The following is a 27,599-nucleotide window of genomic DNA, read 5'->3' as shown; positions in this document are numbered from 1 at the left end:
AACTGGGATTATGAGCGTGATAAACTGTGTTTGTTCCTCTAGACAGCAAACTCGTTTTGGGCGGGGAATTTGTCCGTTATATTGTACTCTTCCAACGGTTTGGTACAGTGCTCTGCACTCAGTAAGTGCTCAATAAACACGACTGATTCTGTTTGGGGTGCGGGGGTGAGTGGTATGCTTTGCGTCCCAGTGCTTAGTACAGTGCCTGGTACATAGTAAGCGCTTAACAGATACTATTATTATTATCATCATTGTTATTAATAATGATTTTAGCCAGAGTTTACAGGTGTCCCTATACTGCTGTCTCTTTGACAGCCTCTTTCACACGGTCTGCAAAACTAAGATGGATTTTGTGGGAAATGTTCACTTCTTATTCCACTTCCGCCGTCTCCCTACTGGGCCCGGGAGTCAGAAGGACCTGGATTCTAATCCCGGCAGTGCCACGTGTCTGGGCCTCAGTTCTCTCGTCTGTAAAATGGGGAGTAAGACTGTGAGCCCCATGTGGGACAGGGACCGGGTCCAACCCGGTTACCTTGGAGCTACCCCAGTGCTTAAAACAGTGCTTGGCACATAGGAAGCACTTACCAAGTACAGTGATTATTATTATTATTCCTAGATCTCCACATAATCTACCGTTCTAATCTACCAGCGAGCAAAACTAACCGGCTTTATATCAAAACACCCTTTTACTGTGGTTCGAGGGGGAATTGGGGCGTGCTGTGGTCAGCCGGATAGGTTAGAAATCGCATCAGGAGAAGGGAATCTTTTTGTTCTCCAAGTGGAAGCTATCAGCCACGTCTTATTAAAATTGCACTTTAAATGTTGCCTCCTCCACGGTTCTCCTGCATAGTCTTTTGTTCACAAATGAGGTAGCATTGACAAACAGGAGGTTCGGCAAACCTAGAGATTTTTCAGCAGGAAAATGTCACTCAGCCTCTAAAGTCTGCACGATTCATTCTTGGGAGCGATTGTTGTCGTCGTAAGTGACAAGGGAGAGGTCGGGGAAAGCAGAAATCATTTCCAAAATGTAGAGATCAAGGAAAACAGAGATCTTTAAAAATGCAGACCCTAAGGAAAACAGAAATCATTTAAAAATGTAGAGGTCAAGGGAAATAGAAATGATTATGTGATGGGGAGAAAAACCTCTCCTCGTACATAAAAAGAGATTTCCCCAGAAAGGCAACTTTGTACGTGTTAACTTCCAGCTGGAACCTGTATAAATCACATATTCCAACGGGTGGATTCAGTTCGCCAACCCATCTGATTTTTTCCGTCGAAAATGTGTTATTTCCAAAGAAAAGACGTGTACGCTGAAAAAGACCACTTAGAACAGAGGAGAAAGGCTCAAATTTCTAAAAGTTTATGAGAACCTCTTTGGAGGTCTGAGGAGCATTTCAAAACAGAAAATGAAAACACGTACCAGTTGTCAAAAGAATCGGAAACCAAGCTTCGGTCTTAAATATGACTCCCACCGTGTACGCTGATGTAGATGTTGCAACCTCAAATTGATTTTCAAATGAACTTTAAAATGAGACAATGAAAACTAAAAGGGCAGAGAATCTGGCATTCTGTAGGTTAAAAAAAATAGAAATCTAGAGCCCTGACAAGAAGTACAAAAGTGTCAACCGTCGTCAATTACAAGATTATGTCTTTCAGGCCTATATATATATATATATATATATATATTTTTTTTTTTTAACAAATATCGTTGATCTGTATAAAAATACGACATATTAGATACATTTCATTTCGGGATTTGATTCGGCCTACAAACGTTGCTCCTCCGTACGAGCACGTGTGACCCGGTCCTAGTTAACAGTAACCGCTGGTGTTCGCCTTGGGTGGGCAATCGGACGGGGGCACCTGCTTGGACGTCAAAAGCCAACGATACGGCGCTGGTGAACCTTTCTGGAAGAGTCGATGACTTCGGTCCTGACCCATCGAACTGATGAGGCGATGGGTTCCGGATGAACCTGGGCTATCTTCGGAGTTGAGTTCGGGAGTCAGCCACTCTAAGGCTTCTCTCTAAGCAGCATAAAGAGCCAGGCGGGGGCGGGCGGGCGGGCGGTGGCGGGGGGGATCCCACTCCGACTCCTGAAATCGGGCGCCGTTATTGAAGTCAACTACTTCCCCCCCTTCCCAAAAGCGATTCCGACTGCCGTCTCCATCCGGTCAGGCCTGTCTCTGCGGTTAGAAAGTACGGCGCTTCCCTCCTTTCACTAGCGGCCGGGCAAATTCCACGAAATCGTCTATGAGAACCGGCCAGGCTCCTAAAGGAAAAATCCAACAGTTTGAAGGGAAGGTTTGGGGGTGAAAATGCGGCCGCACGGTCTTGAAAAGATCTATCAATCAATCAATCGTATTTATTGAGCGCTTACTGTGTGCAGAGCACTGTACTAAGCACTTGGGAAGTATAAGTTGGCAACATATAGAGACAGTCCCTACCCAACAGTGGGCTCACAGTGTCTAAAAGGGGATAATAATAATAATCATCGTCATCAATCATCAGTCGTATTTATTGAGCGCTTACTGTGTGCAGAGCACTGTACTAAGCGCTTGGGAAGTACAAGTTGGCAACATATAGAGACAGTCCCTACCCAACAGTGGGCTCACAGTGTCTAAAAGGGGATAATAATAATCATCATCATCATCAATCATCAATCGTATTTATTGAGTGCTTACTGTGTGCAGAGCACTGTACTAAGCGCTTGGGAAGTACAAGTTGGCAACATATAGAGACAGTCCCTACCCAACAGTGGGCTCACAGTGTCTAAAAGGGGATAATAATAATAATCATCATCATCAATCGTATTTATTGAGCGCTTACTGCGTGCAGAGCACTGTACTAAGCGCTTGGGAAGTACAAATTGACAACAGTCCCTATCCAACAGTGGGCTCACAGTCTAAAAGGGGGGGACAGAGAACAAAACCAAACATACTAACAAAATAAAATAAATAGAATAGATATGTACAAGTAAAATAAATAGAGTAATAAATATGTACAAACATATATACATATATACAGGTGCTGTGGGGAAGGGAAGGAGGTAAGTTGGGGGGGATGGAGAGGGGGACGAGGGGGAGAGGAAGGAAGGGGCTCAGTCTGGGAAGGCCTCCTGGATAATGGCATTTAATAATGGCATTTATTAAGCACTTACTATGTGCAAAGCACTGTTCTAAGTGCTGGAGAGGTTACGACATTTCAACGTCGAGAAAGTATCTTTGGGTGGCTATTCATTGTTCTATCCTACTTTCCCCAGCGCTTAGTAGAGCGTGCTGCACACAGTAAGCGCTCAAATCTCTGACACTCCTCGTTGTTTAGTCATATTTACAGAGTGCTTATTGTGTGCGGAGCACTGTACTAAGTGCTTGGGAGAGTTCGAAATAACAATAAACACACACCCCCTGCCCACCACAACCTTACAGTCTAGAGGGGGGAAGACAGATATTAATAGAAATAAATTACAGATATGGATATAAGTGCTGTGGGGCTGGGAGCCTCACAGGGGACCTGATGTTCTTGTAATAATAATAATAATGATGGCATTTATTAAGCGCTTACTATGTGCAAAGCGCTGTTCTAAGTGCTGGGGGGGAATACAAGGTGATCAAGTTGTCCCACGCAGGGCTCACCATCTTAATCCCCATTTTACAGATGAGGTAACTGAGGCTCAGAGAAGTGAAGTGACTTGCCCAAGGTCACACAGCAGACATGTGGCAGAGCCGGGATTCGAACCCATGACCTCTGACTCCAAAGCCCGGGCTCTTTCCAGTGAGCCATGCTGCTTCTCTTGTATCTATCCTCGTGCTTGTTTCTAGACTGTAAGTTCATTGTGGGCAGAGAATGTGCCTGTTTATTGCTGTACTGTACTTTCATCATCATCATCATCAATTGTATTTATTGAGCGCTTACTGTGTGCAGAGCACTGTACTAAGCGCTTGGGAAGTACAAATTGGCAACATACAGAGACAGTCCCTACCCAACAGTGGGCTCACTCTCCCAAGTACTTAGTAGTAATAATAATAATAATAATAATGATGGCATTTATTAAGCGCTTACTATGTGCAAAGCACTGTTCTAAGCGCTGGGGGGATACAAGGTGATCAGGTTGTCCCGCGTGGGGCTCACAGTCATCATCCCCATTTTACAGATGAGGGAACTGAGGCTCCGAGAAGTGAAGTGACTTGCCCAAGGTCACACAGCAGACATGTGGCGGAGCCGGGATTCGAACCCACGACCTCTGACTCCAAAGCCCGGGCTCTTTCCACTGAGCCATGCTGCTCCTCATAATGGTATTTGTTAAGCACTTACTATGTGCAAAGCACTGTTCTCAGCACTGGGGAGGTTACAAGGTGATCAGGTTGCCCCACATGGGGCTCACAGTCTTAATCCCCATTTTACAGATGAGAGAACTGAGGCAAATAATAATAATGATGGCATTTGTTAAGCGCTTACTATGTGCCAAGCACTGTTCTAAGCGCTGGAGTACAGTGCCTTGCATACAGTAAGCACTCAATAAAATACGACTGAGTGAATGACTACAGTGCTTGGCGCACAGTAAGTGCTTAACAAATACCACAATTATTATTATTATTATCACTGTTCATTCTTCCTAGGCCGAAAACACGGGCTAAGCCGAAAGGTAGAGCCATCATCAGCAATGGTATTGATTGGGTGCTTACTGAGCGCAGAGCAGGATTGTCTCTGTTGCCGATTTGTACTTTCCAAGCGCTCAGTACAGTGCTCTGCCCACAGTAAGCGCTCAATAAATACGATTCAATGAATGAATGAATGTAGGTATTGATCGGGTGCTTACTGAGCGCAGAGCAGGATTGTCTCTGTTGCCGATGTGTACTTTCCAAGCGCTTAGTACAGTGCTCTGCCCACAGTAAGCGCTCAATAAATACGATTCAATGAATGAATGAATGTACTAAGCGCTCAGGAGAGTACAACAGAGTTGGTAAATTCGTTCCCTGCCCTCGAAGAGGAACCAGATATAACAAATCAGTTTATATGAACTGGAATGGCAAATCCATATTATATACAGATTATGATACTTGTGAAGCACTTACTAGATGCCAAACACTGTTCTAATTCCCGGGGTAGATACAAGCAAATCGGGTTGGACGCAGTCCCTGCCCCACATGGGGCTCTCACTCTGAATCCCCATTTTACAGATGAGGAAACTGAGGCCCAGAGAAGTGAAGTGACCTGCCCAAGGTCACACAGCAGACACGGGGCAGAGCCGGGATTAGAACCCAGGTCCGGGCTTTATCCACTACACCACGTTGCTTCTACAGATGTGAATTTTGAAACACCACCCAAAGACTAAAGAACAGATCTGCGATCCTTTTTCGGTGAGTTAGAAGGGGAGAGGATGAAAATCCTAAAATCGGTGTAAGACCAAGTTACTGGAAATAATCTACCGAGTTTTGGAACTGCCCTCTTAGTTTGGCTGCTAAATATTTAACTACTCCAGGGTGGAAAACTGATGGAGGGAATTTTCAAAATGACTACTAGCAGATAGTTCTGTTTCGCTGTATTTTTTGTTGAGAATTGTTTTCATTTAAACAGTAGTAAAGCATTTAAACAGTAGTAAAGCACCAACATCACAACTTCGGCTTATATATTACTTGAACCTGGGGCCGTTGCTGGGGGAAACATTGGTCTTGGGGTGGGAAGGGAGAACGCAGGCTGGGTTCTTTATGTTTCTGGGCTATGTAGGGCTTATACCACTGATGAAAGTCCCTGCTGTGAAAGGAAAACACGTAGCAGCCAGTTGTTGGGCATCATCATCATCATCAATCGTATTTATCGAGCGCTTACTGTGTGCAGAGCACTGTACTAAGCGCTTGGGAAGTCCAAGTTGGCAACATATAGAGACGGTCCCCACCCAATAGTGGGCTCACAGTCTAAAAGGGGGAGACAGAGAACAAAACCAAACATACTAACAAAATAAAATAAATAGAATAGACATGTACAAGTAAAATAAATAAATAAATACATAGAGTAATAAATATGTACAAACATATATACATATATACAGGTGCTGTGGGGAAGGGAAGGAGGTAAGATGTGGGGGATGGAGAGGCTGCCCCGTGGGTGATGCCCCCGGGCCCGGAAGAAAGTGGAGAGCCCGATTGGCTCTGTCTTAAGCGCTTAGTACAGTGCTCTGCACACAGTAAGCACTCAATAAATATGATTGATTGATTGATCTGTTGCCGATTTGTAATAATAATAATAATGATGATAATAATAATGATGGCATTTATTAAGCGCTTACTATGTGCAAAGCACTGTTCTAAGCGCTGGGGAGGTTACAGAGTGATCCGGTTGTCCCACGGGGGGGGTCATAGTCGTAATCCCCATTTTACAGATGAGGGAACTGAGGCCCAGAGAAGTTGACTTGCCCGAAGTCACACAGCTGACAGCTGGCAGAGCCGGGATTTGAACCCATGACCTCTGACTCCAAAACCCGCGCTCTTTCCACTGAGCCATACTGCTTTCCAAGCACGTAGTACAGGGCTCTGCACTCAGTAAGCGCTCAATAAATACTACTGAATGAATGAATAACCCACATAAGCCACCCTTCTGACAATCCTTGCTTGAGATAATATTCTTGCAATCTTTTAAGAAAAATTGTCCAAACAAGTCTCCACAGACTAGGATCAGGATTAGGGCCATTCTCTGACATATCAGGGCTCCTCCCTCTGCATTAAAGATTTTTTTAAATGATCACACTATCCAGGTTTTTTTTTAATGGTACTTGTTAAGCGCTTACTATAGGCCAGGCACTGTACAAAGCACTGGGGTACGATACAAGATGATTGAGTTGAACACGATCCGTGTCCCACTTAGGGCTCACTGTCCTAATCCCCAATTTCCAGATGAGGTAACTGAGGCTCAGAGGAGTTAAATGACATGCTCAAGGTCACACACCAGACAGGTGGCAGGGCTGAGATTAGAACCCAGGTCCTCTAACTCCAAGGCCTGTGCTCTTTTCACTAGGCCGTTCTGCTTCCTCTGAATTCAGTTCTATATGTTGCCAACTTGTACTTCCCAAGCGCTTAGTACAGTGCTCTGCACACAGTAAGCGCTCAATAAATACGGTTGATTGATTGATTGATACTAGATTCCTTTAAGTACCTATAGGCCAGTCTTCATTTCAGTTCTCTAACTCTGTTCTGTGCTTCTACGAGTTAGTTCTTTGGAGATGAGATACAACAGATCCAATGACCTCTTGTCGGGCCCCTTATCTCCCCAAATCTCTGTGAACATGGGTCAAACCCTAACCTAACTTTAAAATCCAAATTTCAATAAGTTAAATTACTGAAGGTGGAGTGTAGATCTGGGAAAGGAGAGTCTGGGGACGGAGCCAGCGGAGGAAGAAATAAAAAGAAAAGCAAAAAAGTTGGCTAGGCCTTGGAGAACAGAATGCATTTTTAATTAAAAAAAAAGGATTAAATTTGGCTGCCCAGTGATTGGAATCATGGCTTAAATGACCTTGAATGAAATCAAATTCAACTCCACATTTTTTTAAAATAGTATTTGTTAAGCACTTCCTATGTGCCAGGCACTGTACTAAGCGCTGGGGTAGATACCAACTGATCGGGTTGGGCACAGTCCCTGTCCCACATGGGGCTCACGGTCTTAATCCCCGTTTGGTAGATGAGGGAACTGAGGCACAGGGAAGTGACGTGGCTTGCCCAAGGTCACACAAGAGCCAAGTGGTAGGACCGGAATTCGAATCTACGTTGCAAATTGTTGCAAATTTGCACTTCCCAAGCGCTTAGTACAGTGCTCTGCACATAGTAAGCGCTCAATAAATACGATTGATGATGATGATGATGATGATCTACGTCCTTCGACTCCCAAGCCCGTGCTCTATCCACTAAGCCGCACTCCTTCCTAAATCACATTTTGGGATTTACAGAGAACGCTCTGAAGTTGGGGGGAAAGGGAAAAGAAATCAAGCCTAATTTTCGCAATGCTGAAGCAACATTATCGATTTTGCAAATGCCACTGAAGCGTTACTAGTTGCATACCTTCTTCGTCATAGTTGGACATATCGTCCGCAATCATATTTCCAAAGTCTAGCAGAAGGTTCCAAGTGTCTTTGGGGATCGACCTTTTATGATGTTCCTGATACAGGGAAACAAATGGTCAAATTTAAAACACAGACTCTACTCAGAGATGTTACAAGAGACTGAATGCACATATTCTTAAATCCGCTTACTATAAGTGTGGTAACTGAACTCATAAAATTGCTTAAACCGAAAAGTATAATTTATTGATAAGCAGTGTGGCTCAGTGGAAAAAGCCCGAGCTTTAGAGTCACAGGTCAAAGGTTCAAATCCCAGCTCCGCCAATTGTCAGCTGTGTGACTTTGGGCAACTCACTTAACTTCTCTGGGCCTCAGTTCCCTCATCTGTAAAATGGGGATTAAGATTGTCAGCCCCACGTGGGACAACCTGATCAACTTGTAACCTCCTCAGCGCTGAGAACAGTGCTTTGCACATAGTAAGCGCTTAATAAATGCCATTATTATTATTATTATCATTTCACAAAAAGTGTCTTAAAGGTAGATACACACTTAAGGCTTTAATGGTTAAAAATAAGGTGGTTGGGGGTTGTGGGAGGAGAGATGGACTGCATTCTCTTTTCCCCCTTGTTTCAGAAAGCACTTTATTGCACTGCACTCTCCCTGGCGCTTATTACATTGCTGTGCACACAGTAAGCGCTCAGTAAATATCACTAATGGATTATTTGCCTTCTCCCTGATCCCACCTACAATACACCTCCAACTGTCTATTTCCAGCCCACTTTCCACTGAAACTAGCAAATAACTCCAGATAAAAACCATCTGGATCATTCTGAATTTATAAAGGGATTGAGGACTCGTATTTGCCATTTAAATGTGTGCTACTAGAAATATATAGTGCTCTTCCAAATCCCTTGACAGAGTTATATGAAGCACGGAAACGAATGCCTTAAAATAGCTACCTATGAAGAGGCCACTTGTTTTCCAGTGATATTAAGTGTCAATGTCAGAAAGGGCATTCAGTCCCTGGGGGAGCTTATCCGCTCTCAGAGCTTAAACTACCGTCTCTTTCGATCAATCAGTTGTATTTCTTGAGCGCTTACTGGGTGGAGAGCACTGTACTAAGCACAAGGGAGAGGACGACGTAACAGAGTCAGTCGACAAGTTCCCTGCCCACGATGAGGTTGCAGTCTAGAGCAGCGTGGCTCAGTGGAAAGAGCGCGGGCTTTGGAGTCAGAGGTCATGGGTTCGAATCCCCACTCCCCCACATGTCTGCTGTGTGACCTTGGGCAAGTCACTGAACTTCTCTGAGCCTCAGTTACCTCATCTGTAAAATGGGGATTAAGACTGTGAGCCCCACATGGGACAACTCGATCACCTTGTAACCCCCCCAGCGCTTAGAATAGTGCTCTGCACATAGTAAGCGCTTAACAAATGCTATTATTATTATTATTATTATTATTGTTATTATTAGAGAGGGTGACCGCCCCCTGCAAATCTACTTCACCAGCCCCAACTTTTTGTCTGCAACCTCACATCTCCTAAGGACTCCGTGACATCCCTACGTGGATAATCTACCAGCACCTCAAGTTCAAAACGTCCAAACCCGAACTCTTCATCTTCCTCCCTAAATTCCCTCCTCCTTAGCGCCAGGAAGACTTACTGGAATCCCACTGCCCAAAGACGGCAGTCTCCACTGTTCCCCATCCACATATATCCCACCACCAGGAAAAGCAGTCCCCATTTGATGCCCTATGCTCAAGCGCCTAGTACAGTGCTCTGCCCCCCGAGTGCACGCTCAATAAATACCACACTGACAGATCCGTCTCTCGGGAAAGTTAGAGACCCTCGCCCAGCGTGGAACAAGCAAGCTCACAAGTTGCGGATCTCTACTAAGCGTTTGGCACTCGCCCTGACAAGTTGGAAAGTGTACTTACCGTTAAAAATTTGTTCCACAGTTCTAAAAATTTAAACCTTCCAGTTAAGACTAAATTCCAATATGCAACTGCCATATCTAAATCTGGAAAAAAAATATGATAAAGCACAGTTAATAAATGCAAACTCTACGGAACAGTGCAGAGGACTGGCTTTTTTCTTTGGCAAAGTAAACCTTCATTATGCCACTGTGAGTTACGATAAATGCTCGGGTAAGGCTGTTTATAGTCTGTTTTATGAGATGGAAAGACCTATCGTTTTAGGTATCTAGTGGTAACTAATAGTAATATATATAAATACATATATATGGTAATATGTACTATATATGAATGAATATATTCATGAAAAAGTATACATATATTTGTATATGCTATATTCATGCTATTTAAAAAACCTATTTCTTTATTTTGAACGTTGTTCCATGAAATTAGGCAAGCTACCATATTGCTTCGCAAGCAACCAGACTTTGAAATTCTGTGATTAGTCACACAAAGCCAGAGTAATGTAATTTGGCTCAACCTGGAAGCAGGAGTTCAGAATTAATGGTGGCATTAGCAATGACTTTGAGTTTTATTACAAAAAGGAAAAATAAACCAGCAAACATTGAAAATTACCAACTTTCTGAGATTCAGAAAGTTTTAAAGTCTGCCTGGGGATTAACAGCCTGAAGACTTAGCCCTAGTTGTTATTTTCCTGAAAGGTGGAAAGGTCATATTTTTTCAAACCACATACGTACCCTCACGTATACAAATCTAAAGGAAACATACCATAAAGGGAATATCAGAGCTGAGTTTTAAATAATTTCTAAATCTCCTTTAAATCATGATACCGAATGACACTTTAACTCACCATAACCCTCCTCCAACAATCAATAATATTTATTGAGCAATTACTCTGGGCAGAGCACTGTATTAAGCACATGAGAGTATATCAGTTTAGTTTGTGTGTGCTTGAAAAGAGTTTGCTTCAGCATGATTCACATCAGTTAATAATACATATATCAATACGAAGAGGCTTTAAGCACATCACACTAAGGCATAAGCAGACAGGCTCACCTGAAAGGTAAATTTGCATTGCAACGTTCAGAAAGGGAATCAATCGTATTTATTGAGCACTGACTGTGTGCAGAACACTGTGCTAAGCCTTTGGGAGAGTACCATATAACAGAGTTGGTTTATGCGTTCCCTGCCCACAGTGAGTTTACAGTCTAGAGGGGGAGGAGGTAATATGGGGATTCCAAATACATGGATTGCACTTGAAAGAAAATTGGTAATAATTCAGTTCAGCCGGAACACCTATTAGATTGCAGTTGCAATTCCTAGTAGAAACGTTCATTCCCCACCAAAGCAGAATTAGAACTACGGGTACAAAATGTGAATAATTCTGGCCCCAGCAATAGCTGAATTAACAAAGTATTTCAGGAGGATAACGATTAAGTATCCTTTAGGGATCCTAAAAGAAGAGGTAAGGATATTTATGGGCAGGGAACATGTCTGCCAATTCTGTCGCACTGTACTCTCCCAAGTGCTTAGTACAGTGCTCTGCCCATAAGTGCTCAATAAATTCAACTGATTGACTGATCCCAACCCTGATCAAGTGTGTGATTGGGAGAGACTGCACACAAAAAAAAACCCTATTCAGTGGTAAAAATCAATTTTTGACACAAGTATAAATTCTGAGTTCTGAGAAAATACAGACTCCACTCAGTTGCTACTGCTGCACAAATGAGCACAGCAAAATTACAAGGAGGGAGGTCTTATTTCTCTATTACGCCTGCCTTCTGTTGACTCCGGCAAGAACCAAATGATCATAAAATGATAATACAATTAATTGTCCCTAGTGTTGGTCATGGGTTCTCATCTCTGCCACTTGTCTGCCGTGTGACCTTGGGCAAGTCACTTCACTTCTCTGGGCCTCAGTTACCTCATCTGGAAAATGGGGATTGAGACTGTGAGCCCCAAATGGGACAGGGACTGTGTCCAACCCGATTTGCTAGTCTCCACCTCAGCACTCAGTACAGTGCCTGATACACAGTAAGTTCTTAACAAATACCACCATTATGATGATGATGATGATTATGGTTACATATTTTACAAACCACATAGTCCACTCCAATATGAGGAGAGAAATCTTATTAAACAGAAGGCAGATCCAGATAAAATACGACAAAAATCTTAAGAAAACGGTTTCAGGCAGCAATTAAAGTCATTCCAGATTATTGGTTGGGGACACATTAGGGCTAAGTGGCTTTAGTACTTGGAAATGAGAAATCCATTGAAATTGATTTCGATTATTTGCAGTCAGTACATTCTTTGAAAAAGAATCCAAAGCCATGCCATGAAAATATAAAAATGTAACTCTTATGTAGGTCTACTTTAGATTGAGGTTGTTCTCAATACATTTATAGTCCTTCATATACATATAGTATACATATATATCAAAGAAGGACAAAATCAAAACGATGTTAATTTCCATGTTTTTTGCAAATCTGGAAGGTTATTGCAGTTTTTCAAGAGCAAAACTCAAGGCGAGCCAAAATCTTTCCACACGGACACCTGCAAACTAATAACTTTTAAGATTTTGATCTAGAAAGCCTGCAGGGTCACAGAACCAGCAGAGCTAGTCAGTCTCAGCTGAAGAAAAAAAAAAAGAAAAATACTAAACGGAACTCCTAAATCAATCACTCAATTGTGTTTATTGAGCACTTGCTGCGTACTAAGCGCTTGGGAAGGTATAATATAACAATAACACAGACACATTCCCAGCCCACAATGAACGGACAGTCTAGATGGGGGGCTTAGGGGGGAAATTTAGTGAACGCTAAATGACAGAGTCACCAGACTTAATACTTTGACAGTACACTGTTCTGCATACAGTAAACTCTCAATAAATACCCCTGATTGATTGATTTATTGATTAACAGCCCCTTTATCTTGGGCACTGCGATGATGACATTACCGTGACACACTTGGCTTTTCTACTCACCTAAACCTTTTTGTCCAGGATTCTTTGCAAAATTAAAGGTAAACTGATAGAAATCTTTGAACTTCATCGGGTCCTTAAGTTCTTGTTCTAATCTTGGCAGTAGCACTCTTAGCTTTTCTGTGCTGTCACAGCTGTTGGCAAGAGACAATGTTATCTACGAATAACGTTCTCCAAAGCAGGCTTAATCTAAACATTTTAGTATAAATCACATTTAAAAGAATAGCTCTATTGGGTTTTAGTGTCCAGTACCAAGGACACCCCATCAGCTAGTCTCTTTTATAAAATAGCAGAGATCTTTCCTCAATTATAAAGGTAGGGACAAGAAGCCTCTCATTTTATGAGGGCCTCAGACAAGAATTCTGGAATTGCATGCTGTTGATGAGACTCACAATTCCCTCCACCAGCAATCTTATCATTATCTGGTGATTAGAGAAACACCTGGCCAAGTGGAGAGGATACCCACATTGGAGCTGGAGAGGCCTGGGTTCTAATCCTGGCTGTGCCACTTGTCCGCTGTGTGACCCCGGGCAAGTCACTTCACTTCTCTGGGCCTTAGTTACCTAATCTGGAAAATGGGGATTAAGACTGTGTCCAACCTGATTAGCTTGTTACCACCCCAGTGCTTACTGCTGTGCTCGGCACATACTAAGTGATTAACAAATTCATGTGCCTAGTACAGTCTCTGCACACTGTAAGGGCTCAATAAATGCGACTGAATGAATGAACAAATACCATAAAATAAATAAATAAATCTGCATTTTATTTTAATGTCTGTCACCTCTAGACTCTCCTTGTGAGTGGGGATCATGTCTCCAATTCTGTGGAATTGTACTCTCCCAAGCACTTAGTACAGAGCAAAGATAATGACATTTATTGAGCGCTTGCACTTGCTGTGCAGAGCACTGTTCCCTGATTACAGGGAGCTTATTAAAATTCCCATGGAGAACGGCTATTACTTTTTGGAAAACAGTGTTTTTACGGGATTCTGATCTATTAAGTCCCTTCCGCGTTTACCATCTGTAATTAGATCATTATAAGGCTTTCAGGAGAGGTAGGGTGGTTCTTCCGTTCAAAGATGGCACTGCTGATTTCTGGAATGTGCGTGCCACCGAGGAAACAGTGTGGCCTAGTGGAAAGATCCCGGGCATGGGGGTCAGAGGACCTGGGTTCTAATCCTGCCTCTGCCACTTGCCTGCTGTGTGATGATGTGCTGAGTTGATGTGTGATGCTGTGTGATGAGAAGCAACGTGGCTCAGTGTGGAAAGAGCCCGGGCTTGGGAGTCAGAGGTCATGGGTTCTGATCCCGGCTCCGCCACATGTCTGCTGTGTGACCTTGGGCAAGTCACTAACCTCTCCGAGCCCCAGTTACCTCATCTGTAAAATGGGGATGAAGACCGTGAGCCCCACGTGGGACAACCTGATCACCTTGTATCCCCCCCAGCGCTTAGAACAGTGCTTTGCACATAGTAAGTGCTTAACAAATGCCTTATTATTATTATTATTGTTATTCTGTTGGGCAAGTCATTTCACTTCTTCTTTCTATTTTAATGGAACTTTTACATGCTCACTATGTGTCAAACACTGCTGTAAGCTCTGGGGTAGATAGAAGTTAAGGTGGATTCAGTCCCTGGTCTGCACGTGGTCCACAGTCTAAGGAGGAGGGACAAAAGGAGACTCAATCAATAAATCAAATTTATTGAGCACTTATTGTGTGCAGGGACTGTACCAAGCGTTTGGGAGAGTACCACACAACAGTATAACAGGCACATTCCCTGCCCTCAACAAACTTCCAGGCTAGAGGGGAGACTGTACTGTCTAGAGAAGTGAAGCATAGAGACGGTAAGTGACTTGCCCAGGGTCACCCACCAAGCAACTGTCAGAGCCAGGATTAGAACCCAGGTCCTCTGACTCCCAAGTCTGTACTCCTTCCACCAGGCCACGCTGCTTCCCTGTGCCTCAGTTCCCTCATTTACTAAACGGGGATTCAATACCTGTCCTCCCTTTGATCGAAACTGAGTTCCACGTAGGACCTGAATATCTTGCATTTAACCCACTGCTCAGTACAGGCCTGGATTTAAGGTAAATACTTAGCAAATACCACGGTTATTTTTATTATCGAGGGCTCTCCCCCAGCCCATGAAAATAAACCGATGCACTTTTTTTCCAGCCCTTTGGCATTCTGGGAGAGAATTGCTCAAACAGCAATGGCAAGGCAGGAAAGATAGGTTCTACGGCCAGTAGGACATACACATGAGCTGTTCTTGCTGTAGTGGATTCAGATCTAATGTATTAAAGAAACAAACAAAAAAAAGGGAGAAATATTTTACCAAACCTCACAGCTGTCATTCAGTATTTTTGAGAACTCTTAAAAGGAAAATGGCACCATACCTCTTCTGCACAAAAAATGGATCAGCTTGTTTTAGTTTGGTGGGTCTTTTTTTTGAGTATTTAAGTGCTCACTATATGCCAAACACTCTACTAAACACTGGCGTAGTACACTGTCTTTTTTTTAATGGAATTAGTTACACACTTATTATGTGTCATGCGCTGTACTAAGCACTGTGGTAGATACAAGCTAATCAGGTAGGACACAGTCCATGTCCCATACGGGCCTTACAGTCTTTAGCCCCATTTGATAGATGAAGTCACTGAGGCACCTAGAAGTTAAGGTCACAGAGCAGACAAGTGGTGGAGACGGGATTAGAACCCAGGTCCTCTGACTCCCAGGATGAGAGCCTGTTCAAAACACTATAATATGTTTGCTCTCCCATCGGGGTTATCTGTCTGGAATGTGAATTTCAAATTTTCCGATTATCATGATGTAAGACTGGCCACTTCTGTTATCACAAATTAACCTGAGCAGCCTTGATCACTTAATTCTGAGTCATATTTCTACTGCCCCATAAAACAGTTTAGGAAATCCATTAATTGACTGGGAAAACCAGAACGAGCTGCCGATGGTGGAAGAGAAACAAACGAGGTTTAGTGTAAGCTCGTTGTGGGCACGGAATGCATCTGTTTTTTGTTCTATTTTACTCTCCCAAGCGCTTAGTACAGTGCTGTACACACAGTAAGGGCTCAATAAATACGAATGAATGAACGGAATGAAGGAATAACTTAGCTGGAGGGGAATGACCAATGGAAGATGAGGGATTGTGGGGGAAAGCGAGAGGATAAATAGGATGGAGAGAGTTCACAGCCTTAAAACCCACTGTCAGGAATCAGCTTGGTGCGGAGGAGGAATCAAGCTAAAAGTGTCAAAATAACAAACGGAATCAGTGCAAACCACGTGAGGCCCGTGGAGACAAAGGGAGTACTAGAAAATAGGGAGAGGACGCACTGGGGAGATTACATTAGGAAGATCCCAGACAAAACCTAAAAACTCAACTGAGCGGGGAACTTCGTACGCTTTGTGAATCGAGTAGCGAACCGCCGCACTTACCCAAGCTCTAGCATGCCATCTATAAATTCTTTTTTGCTGAATTCGCACTGAGTGGCCGCCCTGAATTTCCACGCTATGACCAAAACGCTGAGACTGGCAGGGTCCAGGTTTAAATCATCACAGAACTGTTGGATTCCATCAATGCCAATTTTGTCCTCATCCTGTGGGTCTGTATTCAAAATGGCCAGACAGAAGCAACTTGAAGGCAGAGGGAAAAAAATGATCAGAGTCACCCTCCCTCTTCCTCCCTGACAGCGACACTCCCCCGCTTCAAAACCGTATTGAAAGCACAGCTCCTCAATGAGGACTTCCCGACTAAGCCCTCTTTTCCTTTTCTTCCACTCCCTTTTGCGTCGCCCTGGTTTGCTCCCTTTATTCAGTCCCCCCCTCCCAGCCCCACAACTTTTATATTCATATCCGTAATTTATTTACTTATATTAATGTCCGTCTCTTCCTCCAGACTTTCAGCTGGTTGTGTGCAGGGAATGTGTCTGTTACACTGTACTCTGCCAAGTGCTTAGTACAGTGTTCTGCATACAATACATAAATACAATCGATTAATCCTGATACTTTGCGCTACACAAGCGACAATCAGCTGATTCTGAAATATGGAAATCAGTCCATCAATCAATGGAATTTCCTGAGCGCTTACTGTGTGCAGAGCAAGACGGTAAGCTCATTGTGGGCAGGGAATGTGTCTATTATACTGCTAAACTGTATTCTCTCAAGCACTTAGTACAGTACTCTGCACACAGTAAGCGCTCAGTAAATACGACTGACTAAGCACTTGCTCAAATAAAAACCTGAATAGCCTGGACAAGATTGTAAAATCCTGCTCTGCCATATGGCCCGTCGGAAAATTAACCTTCCCCTTTGCAGACGCAAACTAAGACATTCTGAATATCGTTACTTTGGCAGGGGGCGGGGTTCACTAAAACTCGGGCCTAATTCATATTTTTTTTTTTCTTTCCACGTTCAAAGCGCATAAAATAATTGCGGCTTTTTATAGTGCCGGTATTGAAACTTTTAAAAAGTTAACCGTGAAGCAGGGTTTTCCCATTTCCGGTTCCAAAAGAAAAATAAAGGCGATACTGTCCTCCCACGACTAGGAAGTGGAAAAATTACTTGGGCAGTTTGAGCCCTGGTGTTTCGTCAGTTTGGAGGAAACAAAGGCAACCATAGTTCACCGGTGTAACCAAACCAAACCAGGCTCTGAAACACCGCTGAAAGACACGAGATGTTGAGAATGGGACTGTTAACACCAAGTAGATTATTTGGGGAAACTAAAAATGATGAGACCAAAAACAAATCAATGTGTTCATGAAACAGTGTCAAAATCTGCTTCTAAAAACTTACACGGCAGATTTAATGTCTGTCTCTCCCGCCTCTAGACTGCAAGCTCGTTGTGGGCAGGGAACGTGTCTGTTAATTCTGTTTTACTCTCCCAGGCACTTAGTACAGTGCTCTGCGCAAAGTAAGTGCTCGATGAGTATGACTGAATGAATGAATGAAGACGTGAGGCTTTAAACATCCCACATCTGATTTTATGCATTTATTTCCAACACCTTAAAGAGCTTCTGGGACACTCCTGTGCAGGCACAGTAATTTTTGAGACTCACAAACACACGAGGATTGAAAAAACGTTCTGCTACAGAATAACTGGTGTAAAGTAACAAAATAAACGGAAACTTAAACACACCATAAAAATATGCTTTCCAAGATTGCTCAACTATACCTGAACTTGTTTAAATATTGAATTACCTACATATGAATAAGCAAACTGAGGGCAAAATCCGGTTCGGGTCAACTTTCAGAAGTTTTACAACCCCTTGGAAACTCCAGTTATTGTGTCTTTACTGGAAATTTTAGTCAGCATACTTCATAAGGGAAATGAATTTCATAAAATAGCTGTATAAATGTTCAGCGGCATATAAGAACTAAGTATCCTTCGTAAGGGAAATGACAGAAAAAATAATGGCATAAACATTCAGCATCATCTACGGCAGTATATTAGAGGAACAGCGTGATCAAGTGCAACGAGCACGGGTCTGGGAATCGGGACCTGGGTTCTAATCCCGGGTGACCCTGGGCAAGTCACTCGCTTAACATTTCTGGGCCTCAGTCTCCCCATCTATAAAATGGGGATCCAATACCTGTTCTCCCTCGTACTCAGGCTGTCTAACCTGATTAACTTGTATCTCCCCTAGAGCTTGGAATACTGACGCACAATGTGTGTTTAAGAAAATACCATAAATCAGGGAGACATAACAAACTCCCAACCCTTCAAATAACATATATGGGTAGAAGGACCCTCACAGGAAAGACTGTGAGCCCACTGTTGGGTAGGGACTGTCTCTATGTGTTGCCAATTTGTACTTCCCAAGCGCTTAGTACAGTGCTCTGCACATAGTAAGCGCTCAATAAATACGATTGATGATGATGAGGAAAGACCCCACTAAAGGTGAGGAAACAGGATGGACATTTATCTCCAATCCTAGGGTGGGCTGAAGGAGAACCAGTAGAGTCCCTGACAGGACAAAAATGTGATTTTTGCAAGAGAAGCGTAGCTAAAAACAATCTACAGTGCTCCCGCTAATATTGTACATTTTATTCCCTGCCAGTACTACAGCAGAATAAATCCGCTCATTCAGTCGTATTTATTCAGCAGTTACTGTGTGCGAAGCCTGAGAGTCAGAGGACCTGGGTTCTAATCCGTCTCCACCACTTGCCTACAGTGTGACATCAGGCTAGTCACTTAACCTTTCTGTGCCACAAGTTGCTTCATCGGTAAAATAGGGATTAAATACCTCCTCTCCCTTCGATTTAGACCGTGAACCCCGTGTGGCAAAAAGGACAGTGTTCAACCTGATTATCACAAATCTACCCCAGAGCCTTAGTCCATTACTTGGCACATAGTAAGTGCTTAGCAACCACAATTATTATACATTGATATATAAATAATATTCCTGTTAAGAAAAACCAATTCAGTCCATCTCTTTACACCACCTCAGACTCACAACAAGTATGACAACGAAAAACTCTGGCCCCTCCTTTTTATGGCAACAATTTAAACCCCAAAACCTTACCTTTGTACCTGTTGAACGACTGTTCTAATTTCTTTTTGTCTACGGAATTTTTCATGGATTCTCTGTAGTACAGGTCTGGGTTCTGGAAGTAGTTATCTGTGGCGGTTTCTAGTTTCCACTCATTCTGCATTAAACAGTAGATAGCCGTGCTTTCTCCAGCCTTGGTAAATGACATAAACTGGCGAGCCTTGTCCTTCTGAGATGATTTGAGTTTATGCTTTGGGATGCAAAAGAAGGGGGGAAAGCCAGTGAAGCTAATCCAGAAGTTAGTTTCAGCACTCGTGCTTCCATTTTTTAGGCATTTAAGTTGGTCTTGTTTGGTGACTCCACTTTCACTTCAGAATTACCAGAAAAATAATAATAACCGTGGCATTTGTTAAGCGCTTATTATGCGCCAGGCTAAGCGCTGGGGTAGATACAAGATAATCGGGCTGGACGCAGTCCCCGTCCCACGTAGGACTACCAGTCTCAATCCCCATTTTACACCCGGGTTAACTGAGGCACAGAGAATTTAAGTGACTGGCCCGAGGTCACACAGCCGACACGGGACGGAGCGGGGATTAGAACCCGGGCCCACGCGCTCTCCATTAGGCCACACTGCTTCTCTAAATAGAGTCTTTGGAAGAATGGTGTTGATGGAAATAAGCTTATGAGCAAAGATAGAGGTCTAGTATTTTGGTGTGGAAACTGGGAGAGAGGATGTAGGCTAAGCTATCGTGCATTTCACAAGGTTTCAGAATTGCATACTAGGTCTTACCATCACACGCACATGGCTATTTACACCAGAAGATTAATTTTAATTGCCCGTGTATTAAGAAGAAAGAAATTTTAGGTGACTTGCGGTATAATAAACATCACAATGACAGTGGGGAGAGGAAAAGCTGTTATAGCCAACTTCCCTTCATCCATCAATGGCATTTATTGAGTGCTTACTAATAAATTATGATAGTACTTGTTGAGCGCTTACTATGTGCCAAGCTCTGTTCTGAGCTCTGGGGTAGATGCAAGTTAATCAGGTTGGACACAGTTCCTGTCCTACGTGGGGCTCACACGTCTCCATTTGACAGATGAGGCAACTGAGGCCCAGAGAAGTGAAGTGACGTGCCCGTGGTCACACAGCAGACATGTGGCAGAGCCAGGATTAGAACCCAGGTCCTTCCGACTCCCAAGCCCGTGCTCTATCCACCAAGTCACGGATAGTGCCGAACTAGCACTTGGGAGAGTATAATAGAGGAGGCAGACTCAATCCCTGACCTCCAGGAGTTTCCAGCGCTTAGAACAGTGTTTTGCACATAGTAAGAGCTTAACAAATGCCATCATTATTATTATTACAGTCTGCTGTGGGCATCATCATCAATGGTATTTATCCAGCGCTTACTGCCCTCCTTTGCTTTCCCTTGTCGGGCCCTCTCGATATTGGCACGGTTACTTCAGCACATCACTATGAAAAAGAAATTTCAAGGCACCGTACCTGGATTTTAAAAATAACACAATGAAAATCTGTGCATGGCAGTCGTAATACTAAGCCCGAAAAGGGTGAGGAACCGGTCTCAGAGAAACCGACAGAAAAAGGCGAGGGAGCCGATATCGAAGAAGGAAGGTGGGAGAAATCCCCTGGCCCTGGTGGCGTGAAATCCAAATCCTTGGAAAGCTCTGGGAAGGAACTCAAGGACAAGTGGGTGATATTTTTGTTTTTAGACCATGTTAGATCTTAAAGAGACTTCGGAGTCAGATCACCTTTCCTCAAATTGTGCGCCCAGGTTTTCCCACAGGGATTTATGTCTGGGGTTCAAATAGACACTTTATGCCATTCACTTATTCATTAATGCCATTTATTTATTTATTTATTTTACTTGTACATATCTATTCCATTTAATTCATTTATTCATTCATTCATGCCATTCATTTATTTATTTATTTATTTATTTTACTTGTACATATCTATTCTATTTAATTTTGTTAATATGTTTGGTTTTGTTCTCTGTCTCCCCCTTCTAGACTGTGAGCCCACTGTTGGGTAGGGACTGTCTCTATATGTTGCCAACTTGGACTTCCCAAGCGCTTAGTACAGTGCTCTGCACACAGTAAGCGCTCAATAAATACGACTGATTGATTGATTGATATGTTGCCAGAGAGGGGGCACATATCTTGGCACGTAAGCTTATTTCCAGCAAGGCAACCACAACACCATTCTTCCAAAGAATCATCATCAATCGTATTTATTGAGCGCTTACTGTGTGCAGAGCACTGTACTAAGCGCTTGGGAAGTACAAGTTGGCAACATATAGAGACAGTCCCTACCCAGCAGTGGGCTCACAATCTAAAAGAATCTGTTTAGAGAAGCAGCCGTGGCCTAATGGAGAGAGCAGGGACCTGGGTTCTAATCCTGCCTCCGTCACTCGCCTGCTGTTTGACCTTGGGCAAGTCAGTTCACTTCTCTGGGCCTCCGTTACCTCAGCAGAATGGGGATTAAGACTGAGAGCCCCATGTGGGACATGGACTGGGCCCAATCTGATCAGCTTGAATTATCCCAGCATTTAGCACAGTGCCTGGCACATAGTAAGCGCTTAACAAATTCCTTTTTTTTTTTTTTAAAAAGAGATAAAACAGCAGGGTAGATGGGGTCACTGTTAGTCCCTGGAGAAGCAGTGTTGCCTAGTGGATAGAGCACGGGTTCAGGAGTCACAAGGACCTGGGTTCTAGTCCTGGCTCTAATGCTGGTCCGCCGAGTGACCTTGGGCAAGTCACTTCTCTGTGCCTCAGTTCCCTCATCTGCAAAATGGGGATTAAGACTGTGAGCCCCACGTGGGACAGGAGCGTGTCCAACCTGATTAACTTTTATCTACCCCGGTGCTTAGAACAGTGCTTTGTCACTTAGTCAGCACTTAAATACCATTATCATCATTATTACTTTGAATACTAAATTTTGAGACAAGGGGCTTCTTGGTGCTTTAGAACCTTCATCTTTAAAGTCAATTATGGGGAAAGTAACAAGTGTTGAGGACCTGCATCATCATCATCATCATCAATCGTATTTATTGAGCGCTTACTGTGTGCAGAGCACTGTACTAAGCGCTTGGGAAGTACAAGCTGGTAACATATAGAGACAGTCCCTACCCAACAGTGGGCTCACAGTCTAAAAGGGGGAGACAGAGAACAAAACCTGCTGAGGAGTTGTGCTGCTTGCCTTCTGGGTGACCTTGGGCAAGTCACTTCTCTGTGCCTCAGTTTCCTCCTCTGTAAAATGAGGATTAAATACCTGTTCTCCCTCTTCAATGGCTGCTCTTGTCTGGGGCTGGCACTGTGTCTGATAAACTACAGTGCTGGCCCATAGTACACGCCAAATGCCACAATTAATTTATGACGGAAGTACGTCTGGATGACAAGAGAGCGGAAGAGGGGAGGGGGATTGGAGAACGGGAACCTTTCCTTTCTTTCCTCTTTTCTGGCTTGGAGGAATCCCTCTTGGGCTGCCCAAACTTGAGGGGCTAAAGAGTATATTGTAGTCTCCCAAGCCCTCAGTACAGTGTTCTACACTCACTAGGAGCTCAATAAATCATCATCATCATCATCAATCGTATTTATTGAGCGCTTACTATGTGCAGAGCACTGTACTAAGCGCTTGGGAAGTACAAATTGGCAACATATAGAGACAGTCCCTACCCAACAGTGGGCTCACAGTCTAAAAATAAGAATGACTGACACTGTCCCTGAAGCTATATTGTGGGCAGGGAAAGTGTCTACCAACTCTGTTGTACTCTCCCAAGCGCTTAGTACAGTGTTCAGCAGATTCAGCGGCACGGCCTAGAGGAAACAGCCCAGGCCTGGGAGCCAGAAGGACCTGGGTTCAAATTCTGACTCTGCCACTTGTCAGCTGACTTTGGGCAAGTCATTTCACTTCTCTGTGCCTCAGTTACCTCACCTGTAAAATGGGGATGAAGACTGAGCCCCCTGTGGGACAACCTGATCACCTTGTAACCTACCCAGCGCTTAGAACAGTGCTTTGCACATAGTAAGTGCTTAGCAAATGCCATTATTATTATTATTATCCCACCCGATTAGCTTGGACCCACCCCAGCTCGACACTCTGTAAGCGCTCAATACCGATCCATCAGTGGTCCTCACTGAGTGTGCAAACAGCACGGCTCAGTGAAAGAGCCCAGGCTTGGGAGTCAGAGGTCACGGGTTCTAATCCTGGCTGTGCTGCTTGTCAGCCGTGTGACCTTAGTCAAGTCACTTCCCTTCTCTGGGCCTCAGTCACCTTGTCTGTCAGATGGGGATGAAGACTGTGAGCCCCCCATGGGACAACCTGATCACTTTGTATCCACCCCAGCGCTTAGAACGGTGCTTGACACATGATGATCATGATGAAGGCATTTATCAAGCGCTTACTATGTGCAAAGCACTGCTCTAAGCACTGGGGAGGCTACGAGGTGATCAGGTTGCCCCACGGGGGGGGGCTCAGTCTTAACCCCCATTTTACAGATGAGGGAAATGAGGCCCAGAGAAGTGAAATGACTTGCCCAAAGTCACACAGCTGATAAGTGGCGGAGCTGGGATTCAAACCCATGACCTCTGACTCCAGAGCACGTGCTTTTCCCACTAAGCCATGCTGCTTCTCTGGTAAGCACATAATAAGTGCTTAATAAATGCCATTATTATTATTATTATTATTATTACTATTAATGAGGGCATTTGTTAATGGCACTATCGATGGTGGTATTTGACGTGGCATTATTAATGTCAAGAGCCCGGGCATGGGAGTCAGAGGATGTGGGTTCTAATCCTGTCTCCGCCACTTGTCCGCTGTGTGACCTGGGATGGGCCGCTTGACTTCTCTGAGCCTCAGTTATTCATTCATTCCATCGTATTTATTGAGCGCTTCCTGTGTGCAGAGCACTGGACTAAGCGCTTGGTAAGTACAAGTCGGCAGCATATCGAGACGGTCCCTACCCAACAATGGGCTCACAGTCTAGAAGCAGCATGGCTAGAAGGAAAGAGCCCGGGCTTCGGAGTCATTCATTCATTCAGTCGTATTTATTGAGCGCTTACTGTGTGCAGAGCACTGTACTAAGCGCTTGGGAAGTACAAGTCGGCAACATCTAGAGAAGGTCCCTACCCAACAACGGGCTCACAGTCAAGAAGGGGGAGACAGACAACAAAACAAAACTCGGAGAGTCAACAGAACAAATAGAATTAAAGCTCTAGGTACATCATTAACAAAATAAATCAAAGGTCATGGGTTCAAATCCCAGCTCCGTCAATTCATTCATTCAATCGTATTTATTGAGTGCTTACTGTGTGCAGAGCACTGGACTAAGCACTTGTCAGCTGTGTGACTTTGGGCAACTCACTTCACTTCTCTGGGCCTCAGTTCCCTCATCTGTCAAATGGAGATGAAGACTGTGAGCCCCCCGTGGGACAACCTGATCTCCTTGTAACCTCCCCAGTGTTTAGAACAGTGCTTTGCACATAGCAAGCGCTTAATAAATGTCATCATCATCATCATCACTGTTCTAAGCACTGGGGAGGTTACAAGGTGATTGGGTTGTCCCACGTGGGGCTCCCAGTCTTCATCCCCCTTTTACAGTGCTTAGAACAGTGTTTTGCACATAGTAAGAACTTTATAAATGCCATCTTTATTATTATTATTATTTTACAGTGCTTTGCACATAGTAAGCGCTTAATAAATGCCATCGTCATTATTATTATCTTACAGTGCTTTGCACATAGTAATTGTTTAATAAGTGCCATCATTATTATTATTATTATTTTACAGTGCCATCATTATTGGGTAGGGACCGTCTCTATATGTTGCCAACTTGTACTTCCCAAGCGCTTAGTCCAGTGCTCTGCACACAGTAAGCGCTCAATAAATATGATTGAATGAATGAATGAATTATTATTATTATTTTACAGTGCTTTGCACATAGTAAGCGCTTAATAAATGCCATCATTATTATTTTACAGTGTTTGCACATAGTAAGCGCTTAATAAATGGCATCATTATTATCATTATCATTATTTTACAGTGCTTTGCACATAGTAAGTGCTTAACAAGTGCCATTGTTATTATTATCATTTTACAGTGCTTTGCCCGTAGTAAGCGCTTAATAAATGCCATTATTATTATTATTTTTTACAGTGCTTTGCCCATAGTAAGCGCTTAATAAATGCCACCATCATCATCATCATCATCATTATTATTATTTCACAGTACTTTGCACATAGTAAGCGCTTAATAAGTGCCATTATTATTATTATTACTTACAGTGCTTTGCCCATAGTAAGTGCTTAATAAATGCCACCATCATCATTATTATCATTACAGTGCTTTGCACATAGTAAGCGCTTAAGAAATGTCATCATCACAGTGCTTTGCACAGAGTAAGCGCTTAATAAGTGTCGTCATTATGATCATTTCACGGTGTTTTGCATATAGTAAGCGCTTCATAAGTGCCACCGTCATCATTGTTATTATGAATTGTGTTTTTCCGGCGCTCCTCCCGTAGTAAGCGCCCACCCAGGAGCAGGCCGCCCTGAGCTCTGAGGGGGGGGCGAGGGCCGAGCGGGCCCACCCTGCCCGCCTGCCCGCCCGCCCGTGACCTTGCCCGGGGCCCTAAGCTCACAACGGCGCCTGCCACCCGGTGAGCGCCCGGCGCCTGCCCTGCGGGCCCCCCTCCCCCCCGCCGGGCCCCCCGTGACCTTTGCCCCCCGGGCCCTCCCCTCCCCCCCGTCCCGTCCCGTCCCGTCCCGTCGGCTGGGGGGGGAGGGGTCCCCGGGGGTCCCCGGGGGGAGGGTCGGGGGCACCTACCATGTTCCCCTTAGCGCCCTCGGCCGCCTCAACCTTAGCAGCGGCCACTACACCCACCGCCCACACTGCGCAGGCGCCCAGACTCCCGCCCCGCCCAGCCCCCCCTCTTCTCTCCCTCCTTTCCCCTCCCTCTCCCCCTTCCTCTTCCCCTCCTTTTCCCCCTCCTCTCCTCTCCCCCTCCTTTTCCCCTCCTTTTCCCCCCCTTTTCCCCTCCTTTTCCCCCTCCTTTCCCCCCTCCTCTCCCCCTCCTTTCCCCTTCCTCTTCCCCGTCCTCTCCCCTTCCTCTCCCCCTCCCTCTCCACCTCCTTCCCCCCTCCCCCTCCTTTCCCCCTCCTTTCCCCTTCCTCTTCCCCTCCTTTTCCCCCTCCTCTCCCCCTCCCCTCCTCTCCCCCTCCTTTCCCCCTCCTCTCCCCCTCCTTTTCCCCCTCCTTTCCCCCCCTCCTCTCCTCCCCTCCTCTCCCCTTCCTCTTCCCTCCTTTCCCCCCTCCTCTCCCCTCCTCTCCCTCTTCCCCTCCTTTCCCCCCCTCCTCTCCCCCTCCATTCCCCCTTCCTCTCCCCCCCCCCTTCCTCTTCCCTCCTTTCCCCCCTCCTCTCCACTCCTCTCCCTCTTCCCCTCCTTTCCCCCCTCCTCTCCCCCTCCTTTTCCCCCTCCTCTCCCCTCCTCTCAACCTCCCTTTCCCCCTTCCTTTTCCCCTCCTTTTCCCCCTCCTTTACCCCCTCCTCTCCCCTTCCTCTTCCCCTCCTTTCTCCCCCTCCCTTTCCACCTCCTTTCCCCCCCCTCCTCTCCCCCTCCTTTCACCTTCCTCTTCCCCTCCTTTTCCCCCTCCTTTCCCCCTTCCTTTCCCCCTTCCTCTCCCCCTCCCTCTCCCCCTCCTTTTCCCCCTCCTCTCCCCCTCCATTCCCCCTTCCTCTCCCCCTCCTTTTCCCCCTCCTTTTCCCCCTCCTCTCCTCCTCCTTTCCCCCTTCCTCTTCCCCCTCCTTTACCCCCCTCCTCTCCCCTTCCTCTTCCCTCCTTTTCCCCCTCCTCTCCCTCTTCCCCTCCTTTCCTCCCTCTCAACCTCCCTTTCCCCCTTCCTTTTCCCCTCCTTTTCCCCCCTCCTTCCCCCTTCCTATTCCCCTTCTTTCCCCCCCTTCTCTCCCCCTCCTTTCCCCCTCCTTTTCCCCCTTCCTCTCCCCCTCCTTTCCCCCCTCCTCTCCCCCTTCTAGACTGTGAGCCCACTGCTGGGTAGGGACTGTCTCTATATGTTGCCAACTTGTACTTCCCAAGGGCCTAGTACAGTGCTCTGCACACAGTA

At 44.8% G+C, this 27,599-nt stretch overlaps 2 protein-coding genes across 2 annotated transcripts in view; one reads left to right on the top strand and one right to left on the bottom strand.

Annotated features, from left to right (window-relative positions):
- The window catches only part of TMCO3 (transmembrane and coiled-coil domains 3), a 97,485-nt gene that overhangs the window by 32,623 nt on the left and 37,263 nt on the right, over positions 1–27,599 (top strand). The window lies entirely within an intron of this gene.
- DCUN1D2 (defective in cullin neddylation 1 domain containing 2) lies at positions 2,062–26,364 on the bottom strand. The gene is made up of 7 exons (XM_038761586.1): positions 26,305–26,364; positions 19,491–19,707; positions 16,405–16,573; positions 12,963–13,093; positions 9,980–10,062; positions 8,047–8,143; positions 2,062–2,270 (listed from the first exon to the last, which is right to left on the bottom strand). The coding sequence occupies exons 1-7, from the start codon at positions 26,305–26,307 to the stop codon at positions 2,191–2,193; spliced, it is 780 nt and encodes a 259-aa protein (XP_038617514.1). The 5' UTR covers positions 26,308–26,364; the 3' UTR covers positions 2,062–2,190.

Source organism: Tachyglossus aculeatus, chromosome 20 (assembly GCF_015852505.1).
Source record: "Tachyglossus aculeatus isolate mTacAcu1 chromosome 20, mTacAcu1.pri, whole genome shotgun sequence".
Classification (NCBI taxonomy): domain Eukaryota; kingdom Metazoa; phylum Chordata; class Mammalia; order Monotremata; family Tachyglossidae; genus Tachyglossus; species Tachyglossus aculeatus.
This window is presented reverse-complemented; position numbering and strand designations above follow the sequence as displayed.